At 41.1% G+C, this 22,739-nt stretch overlaps 3 protein-coding genes and 1 long non-coding RNA gene across 5 annotated transcripts; 2 read left to right on the plus strand and 2 right to left on the minus strand.

Annotated features, from left to right (window-relative positions):
• Nucleotides 1-2,410: 2,410 nt before the first annotated feature.
• LOC103977050 (uncharacterized) lies at nucleotides 2,411-5,358 on the minus strand. Its single transcript, XM_009392452.3, has one exon. The coding sequence runs from the start codon at nucleotides 5,031-5,033 to the stop codon at nucleotides 2,589-2,591; it is 2,445 nt and encodes an 814-aa protein (XP_009390727.2). The 5' UTR covers nucleotides 5,034-5,358; the 3' UTR covers nucleotides 2,411-2,588.
• A 2,850-nt stretch (nucleotides 5,359-8,208) lies between these two features.
• LOC108952296 (uncharacterized) lies at nucleotides 8,209-11,860 on the plus strand. Its single transcript, XR_001977074.2, has 2 exons — nucleotides 8,209-8,535; nucleotides 11,331-11,860. It is a non-coding gene; the product is annotated as an uncharacterized LOC108952296 (long non-coding RNA).
• A 653-nt stretch (nucleotides 11,861-12,513) lies between these two features.
• LOC135633936 (triose phosphate/phosphate translocator, chloroplastic) lies at nucleotides 12,514-18,040 on the plus strand. 2 transcript variants are annotated; one of them, XM_065143953.1, is made up of 12 exons: nucleotides 12,514-12,788; nucleotides 12,908-12,973; nucleotides 13,073-13,138; nucleotides 13,230-13,308; nucleotides 13,748-13,868; nucleotides 13,988-14,083; nucleotides 14,508-14,620; nucleotides 14,696-14,773; nucleotides 15,740-15,856; nucleotides 16,609-16,708; nucleotides 16,800-16,900; nucleotides 17,711-18,040. In XM_065143953.1, the coding sequence occupies exons 1-12, from the start codon at nucleotides 12,514-12,516 to the stop codon at nucleotides 17,726-17,728; spliced, it is 1,230 nt and encodes a 409-aa protein (XP_065000025.1). In that variant the 3' UTR covers nucleotides 17,729-18,040. The 2 variants fall into 2 exon arrangements, with proteins under 2 accessions (XP_065000025.1, XP_065000026.1); XM_065143954.1 differs by having other exon boundaries at nucleotides 12,726-12,793.
• Nucleotides 18,041-18,640: 600 nt separating this feature from the next.
• Nucleotides 18,641-21,275, minus strand: LOC103977048 (uncharacterized protein At4g28440). Its single transcript, XM_009392450.3, has 2 exons — nucleotides 20,808-21,275; nucleotides 18,641-19,097 (listed from the first exon to the last, which is right to left on the minus strand). The coding sequence occupies exons 1-2, from the start codon at nucleotides 21,055-21,057 to the stop codon at nucleotides 18,907-18,909; spliced, it is 441 nt and encodes a 146-aa protein (XP_009390725.2). The 5' UTR covers nucleotides 21,058-21,275; the 3' UTR covers nucleotides 18,641-18,906.
• Between the last annotated feature and the right edge of the window lie 1,464 nt (nucleotides 21,276-22,739).

Here is a 22,739-nt window from a genome sequence, read left to right on the forward strand (position 1 = left end):
AAAGTGGTCAGGCCAGGCCTGCCACTTAAACGGGTCCAAGTGAGTCCAATCTAAACCCAAACCGTAAAGACCCAACTGGACTGATAGACTCCAACTGGGTTGGGCTTGGGTTTGGAAATTATGATCCGACAAAGGGGTTAAGTAAGAGCACAATCCGAACGCTAAACCGGTTGGTTATTGGAAGAACCAACCCGACCAAATGACCCCATGCGAACCGGGTTCAAATCTTGCCTTCTTCTTCCATCATTTACCTTTGTGGCTGTCTGCAGTGGCTACTGGCAGACCGGTGGATTCGGGCACTCATACATTAAGATTCGTTGCAGCTTTTTGAACAGTGGGTTAGCAGAAATTAGTCAGCTTTGTTATGTCCTGCCAACTGCTACGCTGTGGTGTAATACTACTAATAAAAAAGTTGAGCTTCTCATGTCTGCAGTAACTGATGAGAAATGCATTGGGATTTTGCTTGTTCTGAATGCCTGCAAGAGGAAAGCATATGGACTCAGATCAAATTTGTTTGGTGGAATGCATGTCTCAGGCACAACTGATGGATGGGGAGAGGCTGGAAGAAAACAAGGGGACCTCTGATCACTTTCTCAGCACAAAGCACTCCATGGGGGAAAAGCTGCTAAAGATAATGATGGTGTCAGCAAGCAGTGAGAGTTGTGGAAGAGGAAGAAATAATGGTTTCCTATGTCACTTTCTAATCATGCTTGCCAGTCTCCTCCAGTTATCCCCTGCCCTCTTTCTCTTCTCCCCACCTCTTGCTCTTTTCTCTTTGTGAAGTGGCAAGCAGGAGGGCAGCCTCTGGCCCTCTAAGTGGATCAGTACTTCATGCATGGTTTTGAACTACTTGGTAATTAGATTCTTTAAACACTTAGAAAGCACTGAAAATTTTATCCACAAATTGCCACCAGTAGTGTTCAACATAATTCCTAGTAGTTAGATTCTCATTCAAGCATGCCAAATCACATCCAGGTGAACAACATACAAGCTTATGACAATAGTTCATTCCTGCAAATCTAATAAGAGTTCTCTATATATACCCTTGTCATCAAACAAATGTAATAAGATATCATGAAACCAATGGTAGCACTGTGATTAGATTTTTCTTTTCTGTTAGTACTTCCAAAAAAGAACAAATATGATTGATATATGAAAAATTGCTGTTGGGAGCTAAGCAGTAGAGAGTCTTATGTGAAAACTTCAAGAACTGTACCATGAGAGCTAAGCTCTCCTGAAGATAATTGGTAGAAGCTTTAGGATTATTCTGCAAGTTCAAGCTAACCTTGCAATTCTCAACCATCTTGTTCAAGTTGTTTGGCTTAGAATTGAACTTGTTGAGGTTGTCTCTTTGGTTTCATATTGATCCATACAACAGAACTGCTTTAACATATGAAGAAATGACTTTTCACCAATGCAATTACAAGATTCTTCAAATTGCACAAAAGTTCCTTGTGAGTTTCTAGTTGGCTGAATATGAAAACTCCAAAACTAAATTGATCCAAAAATGTTAAGACATAATTATCCATGAATTTGAAACATATATATGGTCATGCAAAATATAATGATTTAAACTGAGAACACAAACAGGAACAAGACCAAGCATATTTCCAAACACATAATTAGTCACTTGCTTAGAAGAGTCATAGAACACATCCTAAATGCCGGTAAAAGGGTATCACTTCAAAGTACAGATCATCGCTATCATGAAAAGCAAATAAGGTACAAAACATGTTTCACCTGACTATTAAACATTCCTTTGGAAATTTCATTCACTTTTACCGGCATGAGACTAACAAAATGAGAAGAACAAAATGAGAAGCTCCAAGATCCCTCAGTAGAACTAAGAAACCACAAACTACAAAGAAATTGATGAAAGTATATGTCCAAACATGTAATCGGCCACTTGCTTAAAAGAGTCAACAGAACACATCCCAAAATTTTCTTTAGCAGCAAGGCTATTAGTATAAAAATATAAATCGTATCCCCGTCATGATAAGCATAAAAGATCTAATATGTGTTTCACTTTATTGCTAAACATTCCTTTAGAAAATTTATTCACTTTTACCGGAATCAGACTAACGATACGAGAAGCTCTAAGATCATCAGTAAAACTAAACCAGTAAATGTAAACAAAAGAAAACCACAAACTACTAAGAAATTGACAAAAGTAAATGTCCCAACACATGATTAGCCACTGCCTTAAGAGTTAATAGCACACATCCCGAATTTTCTTTTTCTGAAATGGGATACCTACAAAATATGCTTCTTATCCCTGTCATAAAAGGCATATAAGGATAATGAGATGTGTTTCACTTGATTGCTAAATATTCTTTTAGAAATTTTATTCACTTTTACCAGCATGAGACTAATCCCAGAGTCAAATTAGAACAGTAAGTTTAAACCAAAATTTGCAGTTGCCACACAAGACCTCCATTAGAATAACAAACCGATATTGTCATTTTTATTGTACAGGCAACAGAGCAACACTAACACAAAGAAGTTGAACGATGTTTTGCACAATAGTTAGTGGTGTTCTTACCTTGTCGAAGATCCAGACAAAACCATTTAAATTGTTTGTTATCGGCTCAGAATCCAATTCCGGTGGCCCCAATGGGCTGATGCCGGTCCTTCCAAAAACAAGCATCCGGAGCCAGCCTCACGGACGACCTCATTGGCTCCGACTTGCACCGTGTCAGCACAAACGGCCCATATGCCAGAGCTTGAGCGGGTGTTTGCAGCACAGAAACTTTGCCTCTCAGCTTCTTCTCTGCATCCACCATAGTGGGCAATGCTGGTGGCGAAGGTGGTGGATGCCAGGGTGCCTCTCTCATGGGTGCAACCGTTTCGTTCTTCTCACTGCTTTTATCATCTGTGCTCTTCTTGCTTGATTCACCTTTGGTTCCATCACTCACCTTGGCACCACCGGTGTTGGTGGTATCGGTGATGATGGTAGCGGCGGCAGCGGCGGCTTTGGAAGAGAGATGAGTCCGGTTGTTAGGGTGGTGGCGATGCCACTCAAGGAAGTCTGTGCTACAGACCCAAGTTTCTTTTGAAACCTCCATCGACAACTTCGGCTCATACATCATTAATAGAAGGCAGTCGGGCAACTCCGTGCTCGTTTTCTCCTCCTTTCTCTTTTCCCTTGCTTCACGTTCTACTCCATGTTGTTGTCTGTCTCCATCGTCATCATCTTTAACTTCTTCTTGATCCATGCTATGCATGTTTTGAACCTCAACAGTGTCATTTGGTCCCGTCTCCTCTGCCCAGCTATCTTCTTTGGTCTCCGTTTCTTCGTCATTTGCTTCCTTTTCTAGTTTCAGACCATCTTTCTCAATGGAGAAGCTCCATCTTCCCTTCCCTTCTGTAGAGAAGCTCGCCCTTCTTACTTCTTTTTCACTACTCAAGCTGGGTCTACTCGCCTCCCTCTCAGCGGAGAAGCTATGCCGCCGCCGCCTGTCCCTCTCCCTCGAAGCAGAGCTGCGCTTCCTTCCTCCATCTCTTGCCCTGGAAATGCACCTATTCGATCTCTCCTCCTTGTCTGTTGTGGATGAGCAGCTGTTGGATCTCCTTGCTTTTTCCTCCCTATCCTCCTGCCGAGTCTCATTGTCATTATCCTTTTCATCTGGTTTTTCTTCCAACTTAACTTTATCTGCTTCAGCTGCCGCAACTTCTAGCTCTTCTGGATCAACTCCTGTGTTTGCATTCACTTCAGCAAGCTCAGCTGCAGCCCCTTCTTTTAGGTCCTCATCCTTATTTTGTTTCTCTTGATCTAGATTCACCTGCACCTCCTCTTCCTTTGTCTCTATTTTCTCACATGCTTGAGTCGGTTCGTCTGCCGAAACCACTGCTTGAAGGCTTTCTTCTACCACTCCCTCCTCCTGATCCACTTGCTCCGTTTCAGTGTCTTCTTTATCCCTCTCTCCCTGTGTTCCTTCGTCAGACTCACGGCATTGATCTGTGTCCTCATCACGACTATCTTCCTCCTCTTCTCCTCCCTCCTCGACGCGCACCTGCACGGCCTGCGAATCCCAGAAACGGCTAGTTAGGGCTGCCATTTTGACCGGATCAGATCTGCATCTCATCAGCAGCAGAGCATTCTTCGGGGGAATGCAAATGCTGACCCTTGCTTCCACCTCCTCCTCCTCCTCCTCCTCCTCTTCCTCCTTCCCTTTCTTCACCACCATCACCACCTCTTCTCTCTTCTCCATCTCCGCTACCAACCCCAAGTCTTCTCTCCTTACCCACTCCTTTGTCACCGTTCCCATCTCTCTGTCCCTTTTATTTTCGGCTGCCACGCCCATGTCCTCTCGTCTCTTACCCTCCGGGGCCGCCATCAACCACCTAGCGAATGCTGCCCCGCAGGAGCTCGACCGCTTCTCGCAGCATTCTCCTTCGCTTGCGTCGCCCGATCTCGACGCAGAAGAGGAGGAACAGAGGGACCTTCCACCACAAGGGGAGAAGCAGTTGAACTCCGACCCGAATGCCCTCAGCGCCTCGCAGATGCTCGTCGGGAGCTGATGCACCCACCTCTGATTCCTGCTCGGCAAGCGCTCTCGAGGTCCGCCGGCGTCCTCCGTCCTCCGAAAGCTCGCCTCCCTCCGGCTCCCCCTCACGGAACGCGATCGCATCACCGAGGCCTTCTTCCTCTTTTTGCTCTTCACCCGCACCTGGCCGATGCAAGTGACCTTGGGGGAGGACGGCTCCGCCGCCTCAAAGGCGACGCCTTTCCGCCTCCCGCCGACGACCGCGGGGAACATCGGGGACTGGCCGCCCTTGACGCTGCCGCTGCTCCGGAGGCGGCGGCTGAGGGAGGCGGAAAGGGACGGCGCCGCCGCCGAGGGGTCGCGGCTGCGGCCGGGGCTGGGGAGCGACTTGAAGGAGGTCGTGCGCATCACGGCAGCGGAGGAAGAAGAGGCGGCGGCGGCGGAGCGGCGGGCAGTAAAGCAGAAGAAGAGATCGCCACCGCCGGTTCGGTGGTGGGAGTGTGGTCGGCCGACTCCGCAAAAGGAAGGCTTCTTCTTCCGCCTCATCTAACTGCTACACTTCCATTCCACAGAGCACAAGAGGAGCCGCCGTCTGTTCGGGAGTGAGAGTGGTGCTAAAGAGAGATGAAAGCAACAATAAAATAAGAGGACAAGCACAACAGATGTAGGTTTGCTTTTCTGCGCTTGTGCATGAGACTGGGAGATGACAGCGAGGTGGCTTCAGATGCAGACCTTAAAACAGTGGTAGCACACTGCAGCAGTGCCGCTGTTTGGTGTCCACCCCTCATCTATATAGCAAGAACGACATCAGGGAAAGACCCCTTTCTTGGTGATGAGTGATGGATAGCATGGCTGCAGGCTTTGAGTTCCGAGAAAGCTTGTCATTAGGCATTTTGCCCAAACTATGCTATTAGTAGGATCATTAACTTTAGCACATTAAAATATAGAGGCGATTTTCGTGAGATTTTTGTTTTTTACTCTTCTTGAAAGTTGCTTTTTTTTTTCTCCTAAGGATGCCTCTTAATTTTTTTTTTATAATAGATATAGTGCTCTTCGTTTTCATTCTCATTTTTATTTGAGGCCTTTGTCTTTTTCATCTATCATTGTTATCTCTACTTATGTTCATCTGATCCAACAATTATCTTATTCATCGCTCTCAAGCATGTCATCGTGCTATCGATATACTCTTATTTGTTATTGACAATGAAAGTGTAAGGACGATGAGAGTAAAAACTTCACGATAGGACCTTAGCGACGCTTCAACAACTACAAATAAAGATGAGGGTGAACGCGACGAGTGCAACAATAATAATGGATGAGGATGTGACGATAATAACAAACAAGAACGAGGGCGTAGGCAAAAAACCATATATATGACCTGTTATGGCTTAAGTCACTCAATATTTTAAAAAATTATGAGAAACTTTAAAATTTTTAAGGAGAGAGTATGGTTTAAAAAAAATCATAAAAAACTTATTATTATTTTCTAGTAGACCTAAAAAGATCGAGGCATGATATTATTGCTTCTTTTCTCTCTATTCCAAGGAGATAAAAGCATTGAGCCTACACCATCTTTTTTATTATTTTAGCAACATCAATGATAGTTTTAATAAGTAATTATGAATATATCCATACAATTTTATCCATTTGGAGAAGGTAAGGGTGATCGGGAGCTAAGGTCTGATGGCCCTTCTTCTAATCTAAGTAATATTTTGTTAATATTGTGTCAAGGCTCACAGAATTATTCATTTTGGATGTGTATATATGGCTCGAGCCCAAAAAATTACCTCAAAAGGTAAGATTAATTCGATGGACTTATAAATCCTTTTTTCTAATGTTCAATCATGAAACTAAATATTATTTATAAATTTCATCTTAAACGATAATCTTATTTTTCAAATGACGACATGGCTTCTGACGTTGCTGATGATGGATCCAAATGCTCCCTTTTAACTATGACTGGTGGACACAAAAAGCAGCAGCAGAAACATTCATATCGGGCACCAAAATGCATAGACTGTGAACTGGGAGCACAAACAACCCAGCGAAGGAGACGCTCAATGTCCCCTGATCGCCTTAATAATATAGTTCCAGTGACTCAGTGCAGAATTCAACATCCCTCATTCTCTCTCTCTCTCTCTCTCTCTCTCTCTCCATATCATTTGATGAGATATGACAGCATGGACATCATTGTTTGAAGTAAGAACTTGGTGGAAGGAGATGATTTCCAACAATGTAGTCAAATCCACGCAAGATGAGATCTACTATAAACAATGAACATAAAAGAAGAAGGTCGAAGCTCCGAGAGAAGCAGCTCCCACGAATTCCAACACCACCTGCGGCCGATCCAACAAATGCACAACAGCAGCTCCAGATTTGGACTTCAGAGTACAATTCACGGGCTTATATCCATCGATAACGCTAACTTGTGCAAAGGAATGCTTTCAGGTACCTATCTTCCCTCGCTTGGCCTCTCTTTCATGTACAGAGGTTTCGAGCGTCCAGATCGATCGATCGAACTCTTCCTCTTAGGATGTGCCCCAATCCGATAGTTCAGTGATGACCATCTCTCAAGCTGATCCAAGGTCCTTTGCTGACGATGCAGGCAGTGTGGTAGCTGTTCCAACTCATTGGATGGTAGACCAGATTAGATCAATGGTTTCGATAGTAAGTATTGTAATAGAGAGTGAGAGAGAGAGATAGAGAGAGAGAGAGAGTGAGGGTCACATGGGGAGCGTGCCATGAGGAAAGGAGCAGCAGAAAGATCCAAAAAGGCTGTATGCCTGAGGCCTGGCACATGAGGAGGAGGGAGGGAGGGGATGCTAATGATCTCACCGATATATTAACGAGAGAGATCGTTTAGCAGTGCTTACAACTTTGACCGATCTTTTTCTGTAGAATGTAGTCCATGATCCAGCTTTCAGTATTGGGATGTAAAGGCAGCAGACGCAACAAGAAGGCTCTCGCCATTCTGATGAGGTCTGACCACATGAATCACGAGCCTCTTGCAGAAGAGAAGTGCTCTCCCATCCGTATCAGTCACCGAGCTGTTCCTGCTGCGGCTCGAGCAAGTGGGAGGCTGGGGGTTGGGAACGGCATGCCTTTTCCGGGTTACGCTGTTCATTGATGGTCCTGCAGCGATCACTCTCCCCTCCCTCCGCGCACGTCAGCTTCGCGTTCTTCGAGGCGAGGCAGGCCCAGGCGGGAAGTGGCGTCCTCCTCCTCCGCCTCCCTGAAAGCTACAGAACACTGCCTGCGGCTTTTGCCGAGCTTAACCGGTGGCTGCTGGAGTTGGGCATCTGTGACTTGATCTTTTTGCTGACAAAACGCCAACTCTTGTACGTTTGCGAGCAGGACAGCACTCGGGATTCGGTCGGACAATCCCTGGAACTATTTTGTTCATGCACTCAAACATCAGAATCAATATCATTAAACCATATAAATAATATCAATATTTTATTGTACCATACTGTTCGGGTCCCATCATTTGTGCTGATCGGGCAGCCACGTGATGAGTTATGATTGGGGAATAAACTTTTTATCTTATCCTATAACTTATTTTTCATATCAAACACTATCTTTTTGTTTAAAAATAAAAATAAAATGATCAAATAAGGGCAAAAACATATTTCTAAATTAGAAAAACTCGGACCGTTATCTGTTGGGCCGAGGCCCACGTCTCAGCTCTTCCCTCTTAATCCTTTGCCTCAGCACTCGCGCGCTCATCTCGATTTGCCCTCTTCCCCCAAAAGCTAATCAAAAGCCCACTGCCAAGTATACACCTGGAGGAATCAAACACAAACCCTCATCTCCTCCTCCTCCCGAGAAGAGTGGTTCCGCTGCCTCCTGTCGCCGTCTCCCAGGAACGCCTCCGCCAGATCCAACCCTCCTGCTCCTAACCCTAACCCTAACATTTACTCACCTTGCTTCGCTTGGGCCGGGTAGGCCGCTGCGTCTGGTGTACTGCGACGAGCCCCGGATGTACCCGGAGGCTGTCGCCGCGTTCCAGCTCGCCAGGTGCCCCGTCGGCGTCGTCGCCCTCCATCAGGTTCTTGCTCTTCTTCTCCCCTTTCTTCATGACATTTTGGTTAATTTCGTTGGTGATATGTTTGGTCTCGAAATGTATGGCATATGATACACATTCTGGGGCTGTTGGGGGATCAATACACGATAAATAGAAACGTGGTTGGATCTCACTTAACCTGTGTGGAGTCCTGACTGATTGGAGCTAGTTGGGGTCAGTATACATGTTATGTTGGTTTGGGTTCCAGAGAACAATTCTGAAGTCGTTCAATCAAGAAAAGATACAGAATAATTGGTAGTTCCTATTTGATATCGCTCGAGGCTGTTGTAGGTTCCATCTCTTATTATTCGTCATACCCATTAATAATCTTCTTGAAGTGTCTGAAGTGACGTCTGATTCAAATCTTTTTTATAGGATCCATACTACGTTCAGGTATTCTCTTGCTATTTACCTACAACATCCATACAGTCTCCTTAGCTGTTCTTTCGTAAAGCCTGTTCATCTATAATCAGGTACAGATATTTGTTCTAAGTTCAAGTTCATCAAAGTCATGGAGAACATGGATTATATAGGTTGGAGATTTGTGCATTTATCTCATCATCTTTAACTTACACCAAAGAAGTTATCAACATAGCTTTCAGTTAATTATTTAATGAATTGTTCTTTTGATGTATCTACTCTTTTATCTCCTTCGCATGGGTGGTATAGATAAAGCTGCACTTTATTGCTTATGTCTTGTTACTGAGATGACAACGAATTAATCTGAACTTGATTAATTTTCACCAATGTTTGTTTGTCTTTTGAGAGTGATTATGCTTATCAAACTAAACAGATGGTTGTCTTAGAAATTAAAATTGTTCAAGTTTTTTAAGATCACATTCGTTGCATTGAAAGGTGAAAAACCATACCTGAAAAATGAGAGGTCTCATGGAAAATAAAATCAAATTTAAGTTCAAATCTTGAAAGATGAGGTCTTTTAGAGAAAAGAGATGCATCTTCGACACACTGTAGTTGATGTATCATAGAGCCAATGTAAGGCTGTATGTTGTATCATGGGCGAGTCAAGATGTTGGGAAACAAGGTGATAGGAAATAAGGTAATAGTAAAATGAAACAAGGTGATAAGAAATAAGATGATAGGAAACAAGCTGGTAAGAAATAAGGTTATAGGAATTGAGTTGACATGAGTTGAGAGAGATGAAATAAGTTGAATTGCACATAGTGCTGTAGTAGTAATTTTTTTTTTTTTGTTCATACTCTTCGTCTTAGTTTCACAACTCCATTTCTCTCCCTATCCCTTCAAAGTAAAAAAATGTTATTAGATTCACTTAAACTATAGCATTTTGGTACACCTTTAAACCAGATGTCTTAGATTGATGTAAGAGATTTATGAAATACGATACATTCCAAATGAAGATTTTTCAAGATTCTCTGGATGTGTGAGATATTGAAAATAGAAATCCTGAACTAGATCTAGAAGAAGACAAAATGGATAGAGAAGGAAAAATAACTCAAAGATAAAAAAAGGGAGAAGTTTTGTTTATAATTTATGAAGGACCAAAATATACAATATCCGAGATTATTTCTCTAAAACATTAAGAGAGGCTTGAGAAATACAAAAAGAATTTGATGGGTTGGTTAAAGCAAAAAAAAAAAAGATCCGTTGCCAAGCTTCATGACCTTTTAAAAAGACTATAGCAAGGTACTTCAATGTCTATCTCCGACCATTTCTCAAAAATCAAATTTATTATTCACAAAATAAAAATCAATTTTATTATTCACAGAATAAAATTTTTTATTATTCTCAAAAATAAAAATCTATCTCCGACCATGTCTATCTCCGACCTTTTTATTATTCACAAAATAAAAAGTAATGAAAAAAATGTAAGATTTTTGGTTCCAAAGTTGGTTTTTGTAGGTGCACCAAAGATCTAAACCAAATGTTGTTAGAACAACTAATGAGATCTCTTTAAGTTCATGAACAAAGATGCAAAAGGAGAAGATAAATCATGGAACAAATATTGGAAATCGACCTCACACTTGGGAATAAAAGTGAACAACAAAGAGATAGATATCCTGGACAGAAAGGAAAAGTGGCCGATGACAGGCCACTCATGAATCACAAAATAACTAAAATGATGGAGAATATTCTAACCAAAGAGGTCGTGTATATGGTTGAGACCAAGGCCATTGATGTGGTAGAAATTCAAGATGGAAGTACGATAAATTTAAAATTCAAAGTTATGTTTGCGTAAGGTTTAACCATTATGTTTTAGAATGCTGTTATAATTCTAAAAATAAAAGTGAGGAGGCAAGTTTTCTTGTGAAGAAAGAAAAGAATGAAGGTAGTCAATCTATAGCAAGGTGATTTATGCATGAACTTCAAATGACCTGCGTGACAACAACAAACTTTTTACAAATGGATAAAAGTTATTATGATAATATTATCTTTGATGATTTATTTTAAAGATCATTACTATTCTAAGTCATTGGCTTGCTCTCTTTGTTCTTTTCAATTTGAAAAATCTTCTTGGTTGTTTGCTTATAACAACACATGATTCACATAATTTCATTGTGTAATTAATCCTTAACAACCATATCACCATATTATTTTTCTTTCACAAAAGTTTTAATACTTCAAAATTAAGTTCAAGAAAGATTTTATTATCTTGCTCGACTCAGAATACTATTTGGTCCATTGTGGTCGTCTCATTTTGTATGGACTCTACCTTTGTCTTAGCATTCTTTACTTTGATAAAGCTTCTCTAAACTAGTATGGTTTGATTTACTGACCTTGTGATGCTGCTTCTTCTTCCTTAGGAGATGATGTCTGCTTCTCTTCATCATCGATTCAGATGATTTGTTGACCTTGTGACAATGCTTCTTCTGTGGGAGAGGATGTGTGCTCCTCTTGATCATCGATTCAGATGCCATGAACCTCTCAAGCGACTCGGTTCCCCGTGACTCCTTGCTTATCCATCCGGAGTAATGTGCGAACGAGGTGCTCCTCCTACAACAAGTCTACTAGGATCTGTGCCATGAGGTTCGATCCTTTGTTTGCTCCTCTTGCTTCTTCTGTTTGCCCCCCATCGATATTATTAGAGTCATTGAGTTAGCTTGAGTTGCCAAAGACTTTTTCACTCTATCGATATCGACTTATATAAACGTTGCGCAAGGCCGAAACACCTGTAAATGCGCAAGGGCAAAGATGACGGAATGAAACGACGAACCGTAACCGTGACAAATTTGGCTGTCATTGTAGGCAGGCTGCCATGGACTGGGACCCACGATCTTCTCATCTGTATTTTATTCTTCTCTTCCTCGAAAGTATATAATTTGAATTTAACTCATCCCATCACTCGTCACATGCACAGGACCACTGATCATCATCGTATAAGATTAACAAAATCATGATTCATCTGCCCATTATTTCCCCCCACCAACAGCTATGCATTTGTCGAGTCGTAGTACCGTCGGAAGTAACCCGTCGAGTAGTCTTCCGCCACCTCGTTAGAATAGTGGATAAGGAGGGGTGAGCCAAAACGAGTGGAGAGCGTGTCCCAGCTTTGCCCTCATCCGAACGCCACTCGTTTCACCTCTTCCTCCTCCTCCAGATAACGCTCGCATAACGCCTCTTGCTCCGCCCTTCCCCACGATTCTTCCTCCTCGTGAAACTAACGATACTCTCACTCCCACTTCTTCTTCTTTCTGCCACTTGTGGATTGAGTGGTTGCCATCATCAGGGAGCTGAGACCACGTCTGACGTTCACATTTACTAAAAATCTGTTGCGAGGATATCGTTACATGGAGATTACCTGCGCATGGACGCGTACAAACTTCTATGCCACCTCATCATCCGCCTGACGTCCATTCTCTCACCGTCGGTTTCTCGCTCTCCTCCACTCGAGTATTTATTGGTTCCCCCTGCGGAATCGTGCCTTTCAATCGAACCCACCTTCCTCCTCTCCCCCTCCCTCCCTCCCTCCCAACCTCTCCCTTGATCATGGCGACGACGGGGGCCATCTCGAGTGCCGGCAGCGGAATCGCCGGCATGCTCCGCCTCCCGAGGAAGGCGACGAGGGACCCGGCCTTCGCCGCGCACGCCACCGCCCGCCCTGCCGGTTCCGTCACCGACGGCGGGAACCTCATCTGGGGCCGCCAGCTCCGTCCGGCGCTGCTCCACCTCGACAAGTCATCCCCGCCGACGAGGCGGGTGCTGCTCCGCCCGGTGGCCGCCGCCGCGTCCTCCTCGCCGGCCGAAGGTGGCGATTCCGTCGGGTGAGGTCCGTCTCCTCCGTGGCTCCTCGGCCACCTCCTCCCCCGAACTCCAAAGAAGCTTTCCGCTGCTAATCGGTTTCCTTTCTTGGCATTCTTTTCGCTGTTTTCGTCTCGATTAGGGAAACAAAGGTGGGCTTCGCCGCCAAGTACCCCGCTCTGGTCACCGGCTTCTTCTTCTTCATGTGGTGCGGTCTCCTCACCACCTCGCGTAACTACTTCACATGTGATTTGAATCGAATTACCAACGTACCATTAGCTTATTACTATTTATTACACTCTGGCAGGTATTTTTTGAATGTGATATTTAACATCATCAACAAGAAGCTCTACAATTATTTCCCCTACCCTTAGTAAGTCTACTCTCCTTAAGCGGAGGCGGTCCCACATTTATCAGGCTCGTCGCTTCGCGGTAAACTAACGGTAAATTTCGTTTGGGTGAAGCTTCGTGTCGGTGATACACTTGTTCGTGGGCGTGGTGTATTGTTTAGTGAGCTGGACCGTCGGTCTTCCCAAGCGTGCTGTAAGTTCCGCCGTCCGATCCCACTATTGCATTTACTCCTTTGCAATTATACTTGTACTTCATCTCGTTATTCGGAAAGCGGTGCATTATGCTGTTGGACGACGGCAGATTCCATCTGATCTGTGACGATGTAGTTATTAGTTGGCGTCAACGTGGATGTTGTTGTGTCCCAAACATTCCACCCCACGACTTCATCAGTGCGCAATTAACATGCATCATGAACTCTGGTCGCTTTAATCATTAATTATATGAACGAAAGAACTCAACAAGTTAATTTTGTGAAACTCCAAGTGAGCGTGCCCATACAGGTTTTTGTTTGAATTATAGTTGTCAGTCGTTATATTTTGCATGCGACATAGTTAACTGAGCTGGTCTTACCTTGAAAAACCTGCTAACAAGATTCGATATGCAATTTGATTTGAGCTGGTCTTTCTTTTAGCCGATCGACTCAAATCTCTTGAAGCTGCTCATCCCTGTTGCCGTCTGCCATGCCATCGGCCATGTTACTAGCAATGTTTCATTTGCTGCTGTTGCAGTCTCATTTACTCACACAATCAAGGGTAATGTTCCATTTTAACTGGATGTCCCATTATGAGTTGGAGCTATTCCTTCCGAGGCAAATTACAATTCAGTACTCAGAATACTTTTTTTTTTCTGACACCTTCTATTTTTGTGTCAGCACTGGAACCCTTCTTCAATGCAGCAGCTTCTCAGTTCATCCTTGGACAACAGATACCTTTGACGTTGTGGTTATCTTTGGCCCCAGTTGTACTTGGTAATTTGCTTCTTCACTGTTGTATCTCTTACCAATCTAAATGTATATGCTATAAATTGATAGAATGTCATAACAATGAAATGGTCAGCCTTACTCTTCCTTTAACCTTTTGCACTTACACTTGGAAACGTAAGCTTGATGTTTGCATCTTTCCAGTGCATATATCGAAGCAGACCTAATTGCCAAAGCCATTCCTCCAAAGGGTCACTCATACATTAATTTTGTAAGCGTTCAAGAGAATTAAACAGAGATTTAAGGATGATAGTCTCTGGGCCTTATGAATGAAAAATCTGGGAGGCCATGTTAGCAGCCAATATCTTACTAAGGCAGCTATATTTTTCCTTAATGACTCTAATAACTGAGAAGTTAAATGCTAATTCTTTGCCTGGTCACTGTCATGTATGGTAAAGTTTGTGAAATGCAGGTGTCTCAATGGCATCCCTTACGGAACTATCATTCAATTGGACTGGCTTCATTAGTGCCATGATCTCAAACGTCTCCTTCACTTACAGGAGCATCTATTCCAAGAAAGCTATGGTACATTGGTTTCTTGATTGTTATTTCTGTTATATCGATCCCCTTCACTAAATGAAAGCTAATTATGCATTGCAGACTGACATGGACAGCACAAATGTATATGCATACATATCGATCATTGCGCTTTTTGTTTGTATCCCGCCTGCAATTCTGGTAAGTAATTTAGTCAAATGAATGAGACAATCAAGAAGAGTTTTTCTATAAATTATTTTTACTGCATTCCCATGTTGAACCATCAGACATTGCTCATCATCCTTGGAGATTTACTGGGACTAGAGATCTTTGATATGCTTAAGTGTCACGGCTGATAATATCAGGAGTTTATAATATCATCTCCTTTATATTCAGGTTTCTTAGTGGCTTACATGGTTGTTAGATGTCCATTTGAACAATTTTTCTCCTCAGGTGTGAGGAACTGGTGCAAAACCTGTAAAATTGTAATATCATTCTTTGTGGTGAAACATCTTGAATTTGACCAAAATGACTTTTTAAGAAATTCTTGGTTGAACTTGTTTCCTGGACTCATCAATTAAAGACAAAAACAAATGTTGTTACTTACATTTTTTTTAAAAAAATAGTTCATTATAATGTCAATGAAAACAAAAGTTCTGCTGAGAACTTCAATTGTTTGTTGGGTACTAACTGTAAATTCATTCTTTAATCTCATCAGAACATATAAGCTTGGTGATGTGTCACATCATTCTTCATGAAGTATCAGAATATACTCATTAGGAACTAAACACATTTGACTATCTAAGTATCTTTAGTTAGTCCTACCATTTGTTTCTGGCTATGAAATCATCCATCCAATATTATTACAGATAGGAAACCTAAAGAGAATTGTTTCAGTACCCTACTTACCAGACAAGCATGCTTAACATTCAGCATATACTGCTGCTTAGTGCATATTGAGCAAGGCCATTATCCATTGTGGTATTTGACCTAAATCATTGTGCATCAATGTGAAAAAGCTTAACATGCCTAGGTGGTCGTAACCATTTTTATGGGGCAGAACAATTTTTCTTTATTAATTGGCTTGTGTGTTGGAATTTGAAGTAGCATATGCAACTGTTAGTTATGCAGTTTCTCTTTACTGATCATTTATGTTGGAACTTTCAGGTTGAGGGACCTCAACTGATGCAGTATGGCTTTAAGGATGCAATTGCCAAAGTAGGTTTAACAAAGTTCATCTCCGATCTGTTCTGGGTGGGAATGTTTTATCACCTATACAACCAGGTAATTGCTTGACATATTGGTCGTCTAATAAGCATTAATGCTGATATGCTCCGTATAGAAATGATTCCTCTGCTTGTGTGGCTAAAAGAATTCGATGCTTGAATACACTGGAACAGACAAAGATCAGTTGCTACTGATGCACCCATTAAGAATTGGAAGATGGGTCTACTTGGGATTTCTGCTTTCTTAGGGGATTAAGGGGATGGATTGTGAATACTACCATGCATGGTTTCATCTTTGCTCAAATTTCAGAAGTTTGATTACATGTCAATCATATTCTTCCAATATCAACTCTCTCTTTGTTAAAACAGAAAGTTGATTGTGTTGATAGATTCTATAAAGCTATATGAACAAGTTCTATACACTGTTAGAAACATAGTATTATGCTACTTTAACCTGTAGTCATGAGCACATCTTATCTGGCTGATAACTATTTTGTCACACTAACATCCTCAAATAGCCAAAAATCCTGTTCCAAATGGCAAATCTTGGTATTTAGTTGTCATGCTATCGTACTTGACCTTTATTTCCTTTTAGCATCTACCACCACTACCTTGTATGGTTGTCCAGTAAATGTGCTCTTTGCTTCACCATAATAATTTCTGTTGAACTCACCTGATTCAGTAATAATGTTTTTGTTGATTAAATATACTCATTGCATCTCTAATGTTTTGGAAGATACATGATCCTTTGTTCATGTTGATGTTTCTTGATGTGGTTGATTGACATAATGGCATTTATGCATCCGACAGTTGGCAACCAACACCTTGGAACGAGTGGCTCCTCTCACGCACGCGGTTGGAAATGTTCTGAAGCGTGTGTTCGTGATTGGTTTCTCAATCATAGTATTTGGTATGTGTCGGCATGTCGATGTCTCAATGACTGCAGTGCTGATTTTTAGTGTAAGGCCATCGTCATTCTAACACTTATGATCTTGAAACAGGAAACAAGATTTCAACGCAGACGGGCATTGGGACTTGTATTGCAATTGCAGGAGTTGCCATCTACTCCTACATTAAGGCAAAGATGGAAGAGGAGAAAAGAGTGAGTATTTACACTCAAAAGCCATAAACATTTTTTAGTTGAATTAACCTTTAATTAATTTGTGAAACAAGCACAGTATGACTTTTCTATCCATATCGTCTCGGTGCTGTCCTTTCTGTAGACCTTAACTTGGAACTATTAGCAACCAAGGATGTTAATCTAGCACCAGTGATATTTTGAGCATGCAAGTCATGAAATATGGATGAAGTGAAAGAAAAAATCAGACTCGTCTAAATGAGAAAATGGTCGACACAAGTATTGAAATACCATGAGTATAATTTTAGAAAGGATGAAAAGAAAGAAGATATACAAGGAACAGGAACAGCTAAAAACATAGAAGAGGTCTGGTCACTAGTTAAATATGCTTTTGGTTCTAATTTCCTCCAGAGAGGCTTATCCTCCTGCAAATAATGCTTCGAGTGATATCTTATTCAACATTGGAAAATGAAAACATGAATTTACAAGAACAAAGAAATCATCAACAGAAGTTTTCATGGAATCTTCTGGCTTAGATCAGGTTCAACATTAAACTAAAAGGAATGATAGCTATTGTCAGTGTCTACAGACACACTTTTGATATGCTTGTTACAAAAGATGGAATTCTTTTTATGTTCCACCATCACCAAAACTATTCCCTTTCTCTGGACTTGGAGTCTGACTGGGGTATGCATAGATGATCAAATTGCAAGGATGAAAATATTAGGAGGGGCAATTATAGTTTTGTCCACTTTGTTAGTGCTACTCTTGATGTAACTGGTGCAAGAAATCTATAAACAACCAGTCTAACCAATGTTTTTGAAACTTGTGCAGCAAATGAAAGCTGCATGAGCAGCAGAGAGCTGTGGAGATGGAAGATCGAGTGGGGGTCCAAGGTTTGGCATGTCGGAATGTGCCAATAAAAAGGGGAGAGCTTATCGATGATGTAAGGTTGGCAGCCATCTAAAAGGCCCCCCACTTACTTCTATGTCTCATTTATTTTTCTAGTTCACTGTGTTCCTTAATTTCTTGGAACAGAAACAGCTGCTGTTGCTCATTCTCAGAGCGTAGAATAATTTTGTGCTTCTCTGTATGCCAAACAGAAGCTGGATGCTCCAAACCTGTAGGAGTAATGAAATTATCTGTGACTATTTCCTTTCTTTAGATTGTAAACGTTAAACAAAATATGATTAATTGGGGTGACAGTAACGAGTGATATGAAAACACCATTATGCAGAGATGAAAACAACAAATTCTCTACTTTTTGAGAATTCCAAAGTAAAAAAAATGAAGAACACTTGTCGCCTTGCTGCTGCAATTCAGGTATGTTCTCCTCTGTATCAACAATTTTAGGCATGAATGGAATCAAAGAAAGCACTCAACATTTCAAGATGATGTTAATCCATCTAACAAAAAAAAAAAAAAAATCCAAGTAATCAACTGTCTGGTCCTTAGATTTACATGCCGGTCTGATTATTGGTCTATTTCGGATGGTTTGCTCTTCTGATCCCTTTCTTCTATTAAATTGATTGTTTCTTTTCTTTTCTTTTCCCTTTCAAATGAGTTGTACCTATGGCTTGGTCTCATCTATATTATATCTCACTCTTCTTCTTTCTTCTTCCTCCCTACCACTTATCTTGAATACCTGAACATCACATCACCCATTTCTTTCTTCTTCTTCCCCCTCTCAAATGCTTTTCAGGCTTTGAAAGGAAAAAACAGAAAGGTGGATTGAATCCAAGCAATAGTATTTAACAGAAACTGTAAAGGAACCAACAATTGATTATTAAAATGCAACATGCTTTCGATAAGATCAGCAGATGGTTACGAGCATCATAATTGATATCAACCATCATGTGCCATTCTGATTACAGATACACAGAATATTATAGATATGTGCCAATGAGGTATAACTCCCAACTATTGTTCAGATGGAATCATATACTATTGATATCTATGAAAAATAAAGCTAGAAAAGCTTCCCCATCAACAACGCCGTCTGATAAAGTTGTCTGCATAGTTCCTTCTCTTCATTCTGGGCCGACATTCACCAGCTCATACTCCACCGTCGATAAATTGTTCTCCTCATTCACTGCAAAATCAGCAGGTTCAGTAACCTCAACTCGGCCCCACTTATCAACAGCCAGCCTCATGCAACCCCTGAACATGTCGATCTTTGCATTGCGCAGTATGACAGTAGCACCAGATCTCAACAAGTCAACTGTCAGTTTAGAGAATTCATTAATCACTGACGCATTAATTTGTATCACCTAAAGGAACAAAAGACTGTTGCTATATATATAAATAGCTTTGTCTAAATTCCCATATATGCGAAAAATATTGTTGTTACATATATCCTTTGCCCCACAACAATTAAATGTAAAACATCAAACTTCCAGGACGGTAAAAGGATTCATATAAGCCATTCCCAGAGTAGGTAATAGCTAACCATTTCTCAGATAAAACCTCACCGCCAAATATACTCAAATTAGTCATTCAGAAATTTGCATAAAAGGAAATAACTACTATAAACAATTTGAGCAAAAGCAAGCCAAAATGAGGAAGAAATTTTGCCTGGATGACAAAAACTACAACCTACTGGAAAACCAAGTTCGACTGCATGGTCCTTCTCTATGCTAATTTTACATATGCATTGCGGATAGGTACTCATTTTTGTTGCCTCTAGACAGGGTAAACAGTTGCATGTCACAACAAGGTACACCGAAGAAAAGTTGTAATAAGATAATTAACTTTTGGGTCCATACACATTGTGTCTGTTTTTTTCTTTCCAAAAGCACGAGTATCAGTGCATCCTATTTCATGTTCTTCTAATAGATATTAAATGGAAAAGTAATCTCACAAAACTTTTGCAGCTAATGTATGGGTCCAACAAGGGCGACAGAATTGAATTTTGTTAAGACGGTCAGAGAACGTGAAATCCATGTGAATTGAGTTGTGACAATTAAAATAACAAATCCAGAGGAACCTCCTCCTCTGTATCTTTTTATTAAAATAACAAGGTTATTAAAATATTTTGTCATATGCACAGAATATTGACAGGCGATTATGTTGTTTGAAGAATCTAAACATGAGAAGACTTCATCCTGATCTTAAGAAACAACTAAGCTCGAAGATAATTGTGACTTCTAATCTGCGTAATCAGAAGCAATATTTTGACAAATCATCTTAAGTAATATGGATCAAGTGATTGCCGGGAATCCTTTTTTTGCCGATCCTATTCTTTCATCCATCAGTTGCAAGGTAAGAAAAAGGTGGCTTCTAATTGCATGTATGCAGCTACAGGCGTCGTGGCAGATGTAGCATCACAGCATCAGTTATAGGATTTAAGAGCAACAAAATAGACTAGTTTGAATAAAAAATGCAATCAAACAAAAAAAAAGGGACCCAGATTGCTATATTTTTTAAGCACGAGAGACTTTTCTCCTTGATTCTAATCACCAAAATTCAACCATAACAAGAATGATGATGTTGCCAATAAAATTCAATAGATAGAGCCTAAAAGCAACAAAGAAGATGATATGATAAAATATGCGGGCCATTACTATTAATGCAAGAAATAAATTCTTTGATAACCATAAGATCACAGATCGAACAGTGACTACCAGCTCGGTCAACAGCACAAAGTTTCCTTTTCGGAGTGCCATGCACGTACTACATCAACCGATCACGATTGATCATGGAGTCTCGATACCTAAAGAGAGGGCTTTTTCCCCCCTCCTAATGCTAGAAGATCATACACCATCCTTTACCACAGAAACGCAGTTATAAGGTATGCGATTTCTTCAGCGGATCAAAGAAGGAAAAGAATAACCCACAGGAACAAACAAGATCTAAAGCAACTACCAGCAATCACTAGGATCGGATTCCGATAACTGCTAAAGGCAGCAGGAGAGGAAGGGAGAAGGGGCACCTTGTTCGTTGCGCGCGGTGAAGACGATGGAGGCGGTGTCGTCGCCGAGGAGGCACTCGGCGATACGAGTATGGCGGAGGTGGGCAGAGGCGGCGTGGCCCTTTTGGAGCACCGTGTTGGAGCTGACCACCTTGACGACGAGAGTGTGGCCGCTGGTCCCTGGCTTCAACTGGTCCACCTTGGTGAACACCGGCTTCCTCATGGCCGGCTTGGACCCTTCGTGGCCGTGCTGCTGCGCCGTCGTCGCCATTGACGCCCGATCCGATCCGATCCGAAGAAACCCTAGCCCTAGTTTTCCAACGAGGACGACCTGCCGACGCAACCCAACCTTGGCAGTAGACTCATAAATAGGGTGCGATGGAGGGGTGAGGTGATGCGACGCAATTTAGTGGAGACAACCTTTTCGGATTCTCCTTTGGAATTTTGGTGGAAGGAGGCGATGATCGATGACGACAACGATTATGACATGGATGACGACGACGACGACGACGACGACGACGACGACGACAGTACGACGGAATCGATCTGAAGGCGTAACAACTTTGATTTAATCTCACTGTCTAATATCTCGTTTTAACCATTTAAGTTGCTGATTTATTAATTAATTATCATATCATATTGACGTTATGATAAATAGTATGTTTTCTTGTCTCACTATTGCACAAATACATTATTGACTTTTCTTGCACGTATGTATGATGATTTTCGTATAAAAATTCTTCTTTTTTAATTTTTCTTAGTTTTCTCATTGTCTTTATTTTCCTCCGATATCTATTATCATCGCTTTCACTTTGTCGTGATCGTCTCTACCTCGTCGCTTCGACACGTTACTTCCAGTCGTTGCCTTCTTCTCCTCCGTAAGACCTCATTATTTCCTTCATATTATGAGACTTTATCACATGTTATAATCGTCTTCTTCTTCTTTCACCGTTATTTCCTCACAAAAGTAAAATAGCTCCAAGATAGTAAGAAGTACCTATTAAGCTGACAGCCCATAGTGGGCTTTATCAGCCCACAGCCTATTACCCTTTGACCTAACCCTAGATCAATATAAGGGGGGGTGTAGTGGCTACGTTTTGAAGGATAGGTGGTTGCGTTTTTGGGAGAAAAACTATAGCAACGTGGTGATCCTTGCAGCAGTAAAAGGGGGGAGAAAAAGACAGAAATCTAAGGAGAAAGAAAGGGAAGAAAACAAAAACAACACAGAGAGATTGTTCTCAATTATCCAACAGTGTTCTCATCTTAGGTTAGATCAAATCTATAGTAAATTCTTCCTATGATTACTTAGGGAGAATTATGGAGGATTTAGATATTGAGCATAGTGACGTGATCTTTGTATCATAGTTATTCACTTGTGATTGTTACTAGGGTTTTGGGCAAGAAATTGAGATTTATATATTCATTATTATTATAGTGGGTTATCTCTAGTTTGTCCTGTAGTTTTTACCTTTCACATTGAATGAGCTTTCCACATATATCTTGGTATTTTATTTAATTGTGATTTCCTTTAATTCCGCTGCGTTTATGGTTTTCTAGTACTTGTTCATATACAATGGTTATTTCGTATTATATCCCATCAATACCATCGTCATAACGAAAGAAAAAAGAGACATCACTGATAGTGAGAGTCATTAGGGTATTAGAGGAAAATGAAAGTACCAAATGTGAAAACTAAAAAACATATAAGACATCATCTATAAAAAAAATCAAAAAGATGAGTTTTCTTTTTTTTACGAGAGAAATAGCCCTTTAAAGTATTAGAACATGAAATGTTTAGAAAAATAATCTTTAGAGCTAACAACACTTTTTTTTAATATTTCTTAAAGTTTTTGGAAATTTGATCAAATTTATTTTGCAGTAAAGTAGTCCTTTGACCCAAAACAATTAATGAAGTTTACCAAACCTGCAGGCAGAAAACATTTAAGTCTACAA

This window comes from Musa acuminata, chromosome BXJ3-3 (assembly GCF_036884655.1).
Source record: "Musa acuminata AAA Group cultivar baxijiao chromosome BXJ3-3, Cavendish_Baxijiao_AAA, whole genome shotgun sequence".
NCBI lineage: Eukaryota > Viridiplantae > Streptophyta > Magnoliopsida > Zingiberales > Musaceae > Musa > Musa acuminata.

Excerpts from the sequence above, each read along its gene's own strand:
- LOC103977048 (XM_009392450.3), bottom strand. The coding sequence starts at position 21,057 with ATGGCGACGACGGCGCAGCAGCACGGCCACGAAGGGTCCAAGCCGGCC. Across the intron at positions 19,098-20,807 it reads CACCGCGCGCAACGAACAAG|TTGACTTGTTGAGATCTGGT; the intron begins GTGCCCCTTCTC and ends CTAAACTGACAG.
- LOC103977050 (XM_009392452.3), bottom strand. The coding sequence starts at position 5,033 with ATGAGGCGGAAGAAGAAGCCTTCCTTTTGCGGAGTCGGCCGACCACAC.
- LOC135633936 (XM_065143953.1), top strand. The coding sequence starts at position 12,514 with ATGGCGACGACGGGGGCCATCTCGAGTGCCGGCAGCGGAATCGCCGGC. Across the intron at positions 12,789-12,907 it reads GAAGGTGGCGATTCCGTCGG|GGAAACAAAGGTGGGCTTCG; the intron begins GTGAGGTCCGTC and ends CGTCTCGATTAG. Across the intron at positions 14,621-14,695 it reads TCTATTCCAAGAAAGCTATG|ACTGACATGGACAGCACAAA; the intron begins GTACATTGGTTT and ends TATGCATTGCAG.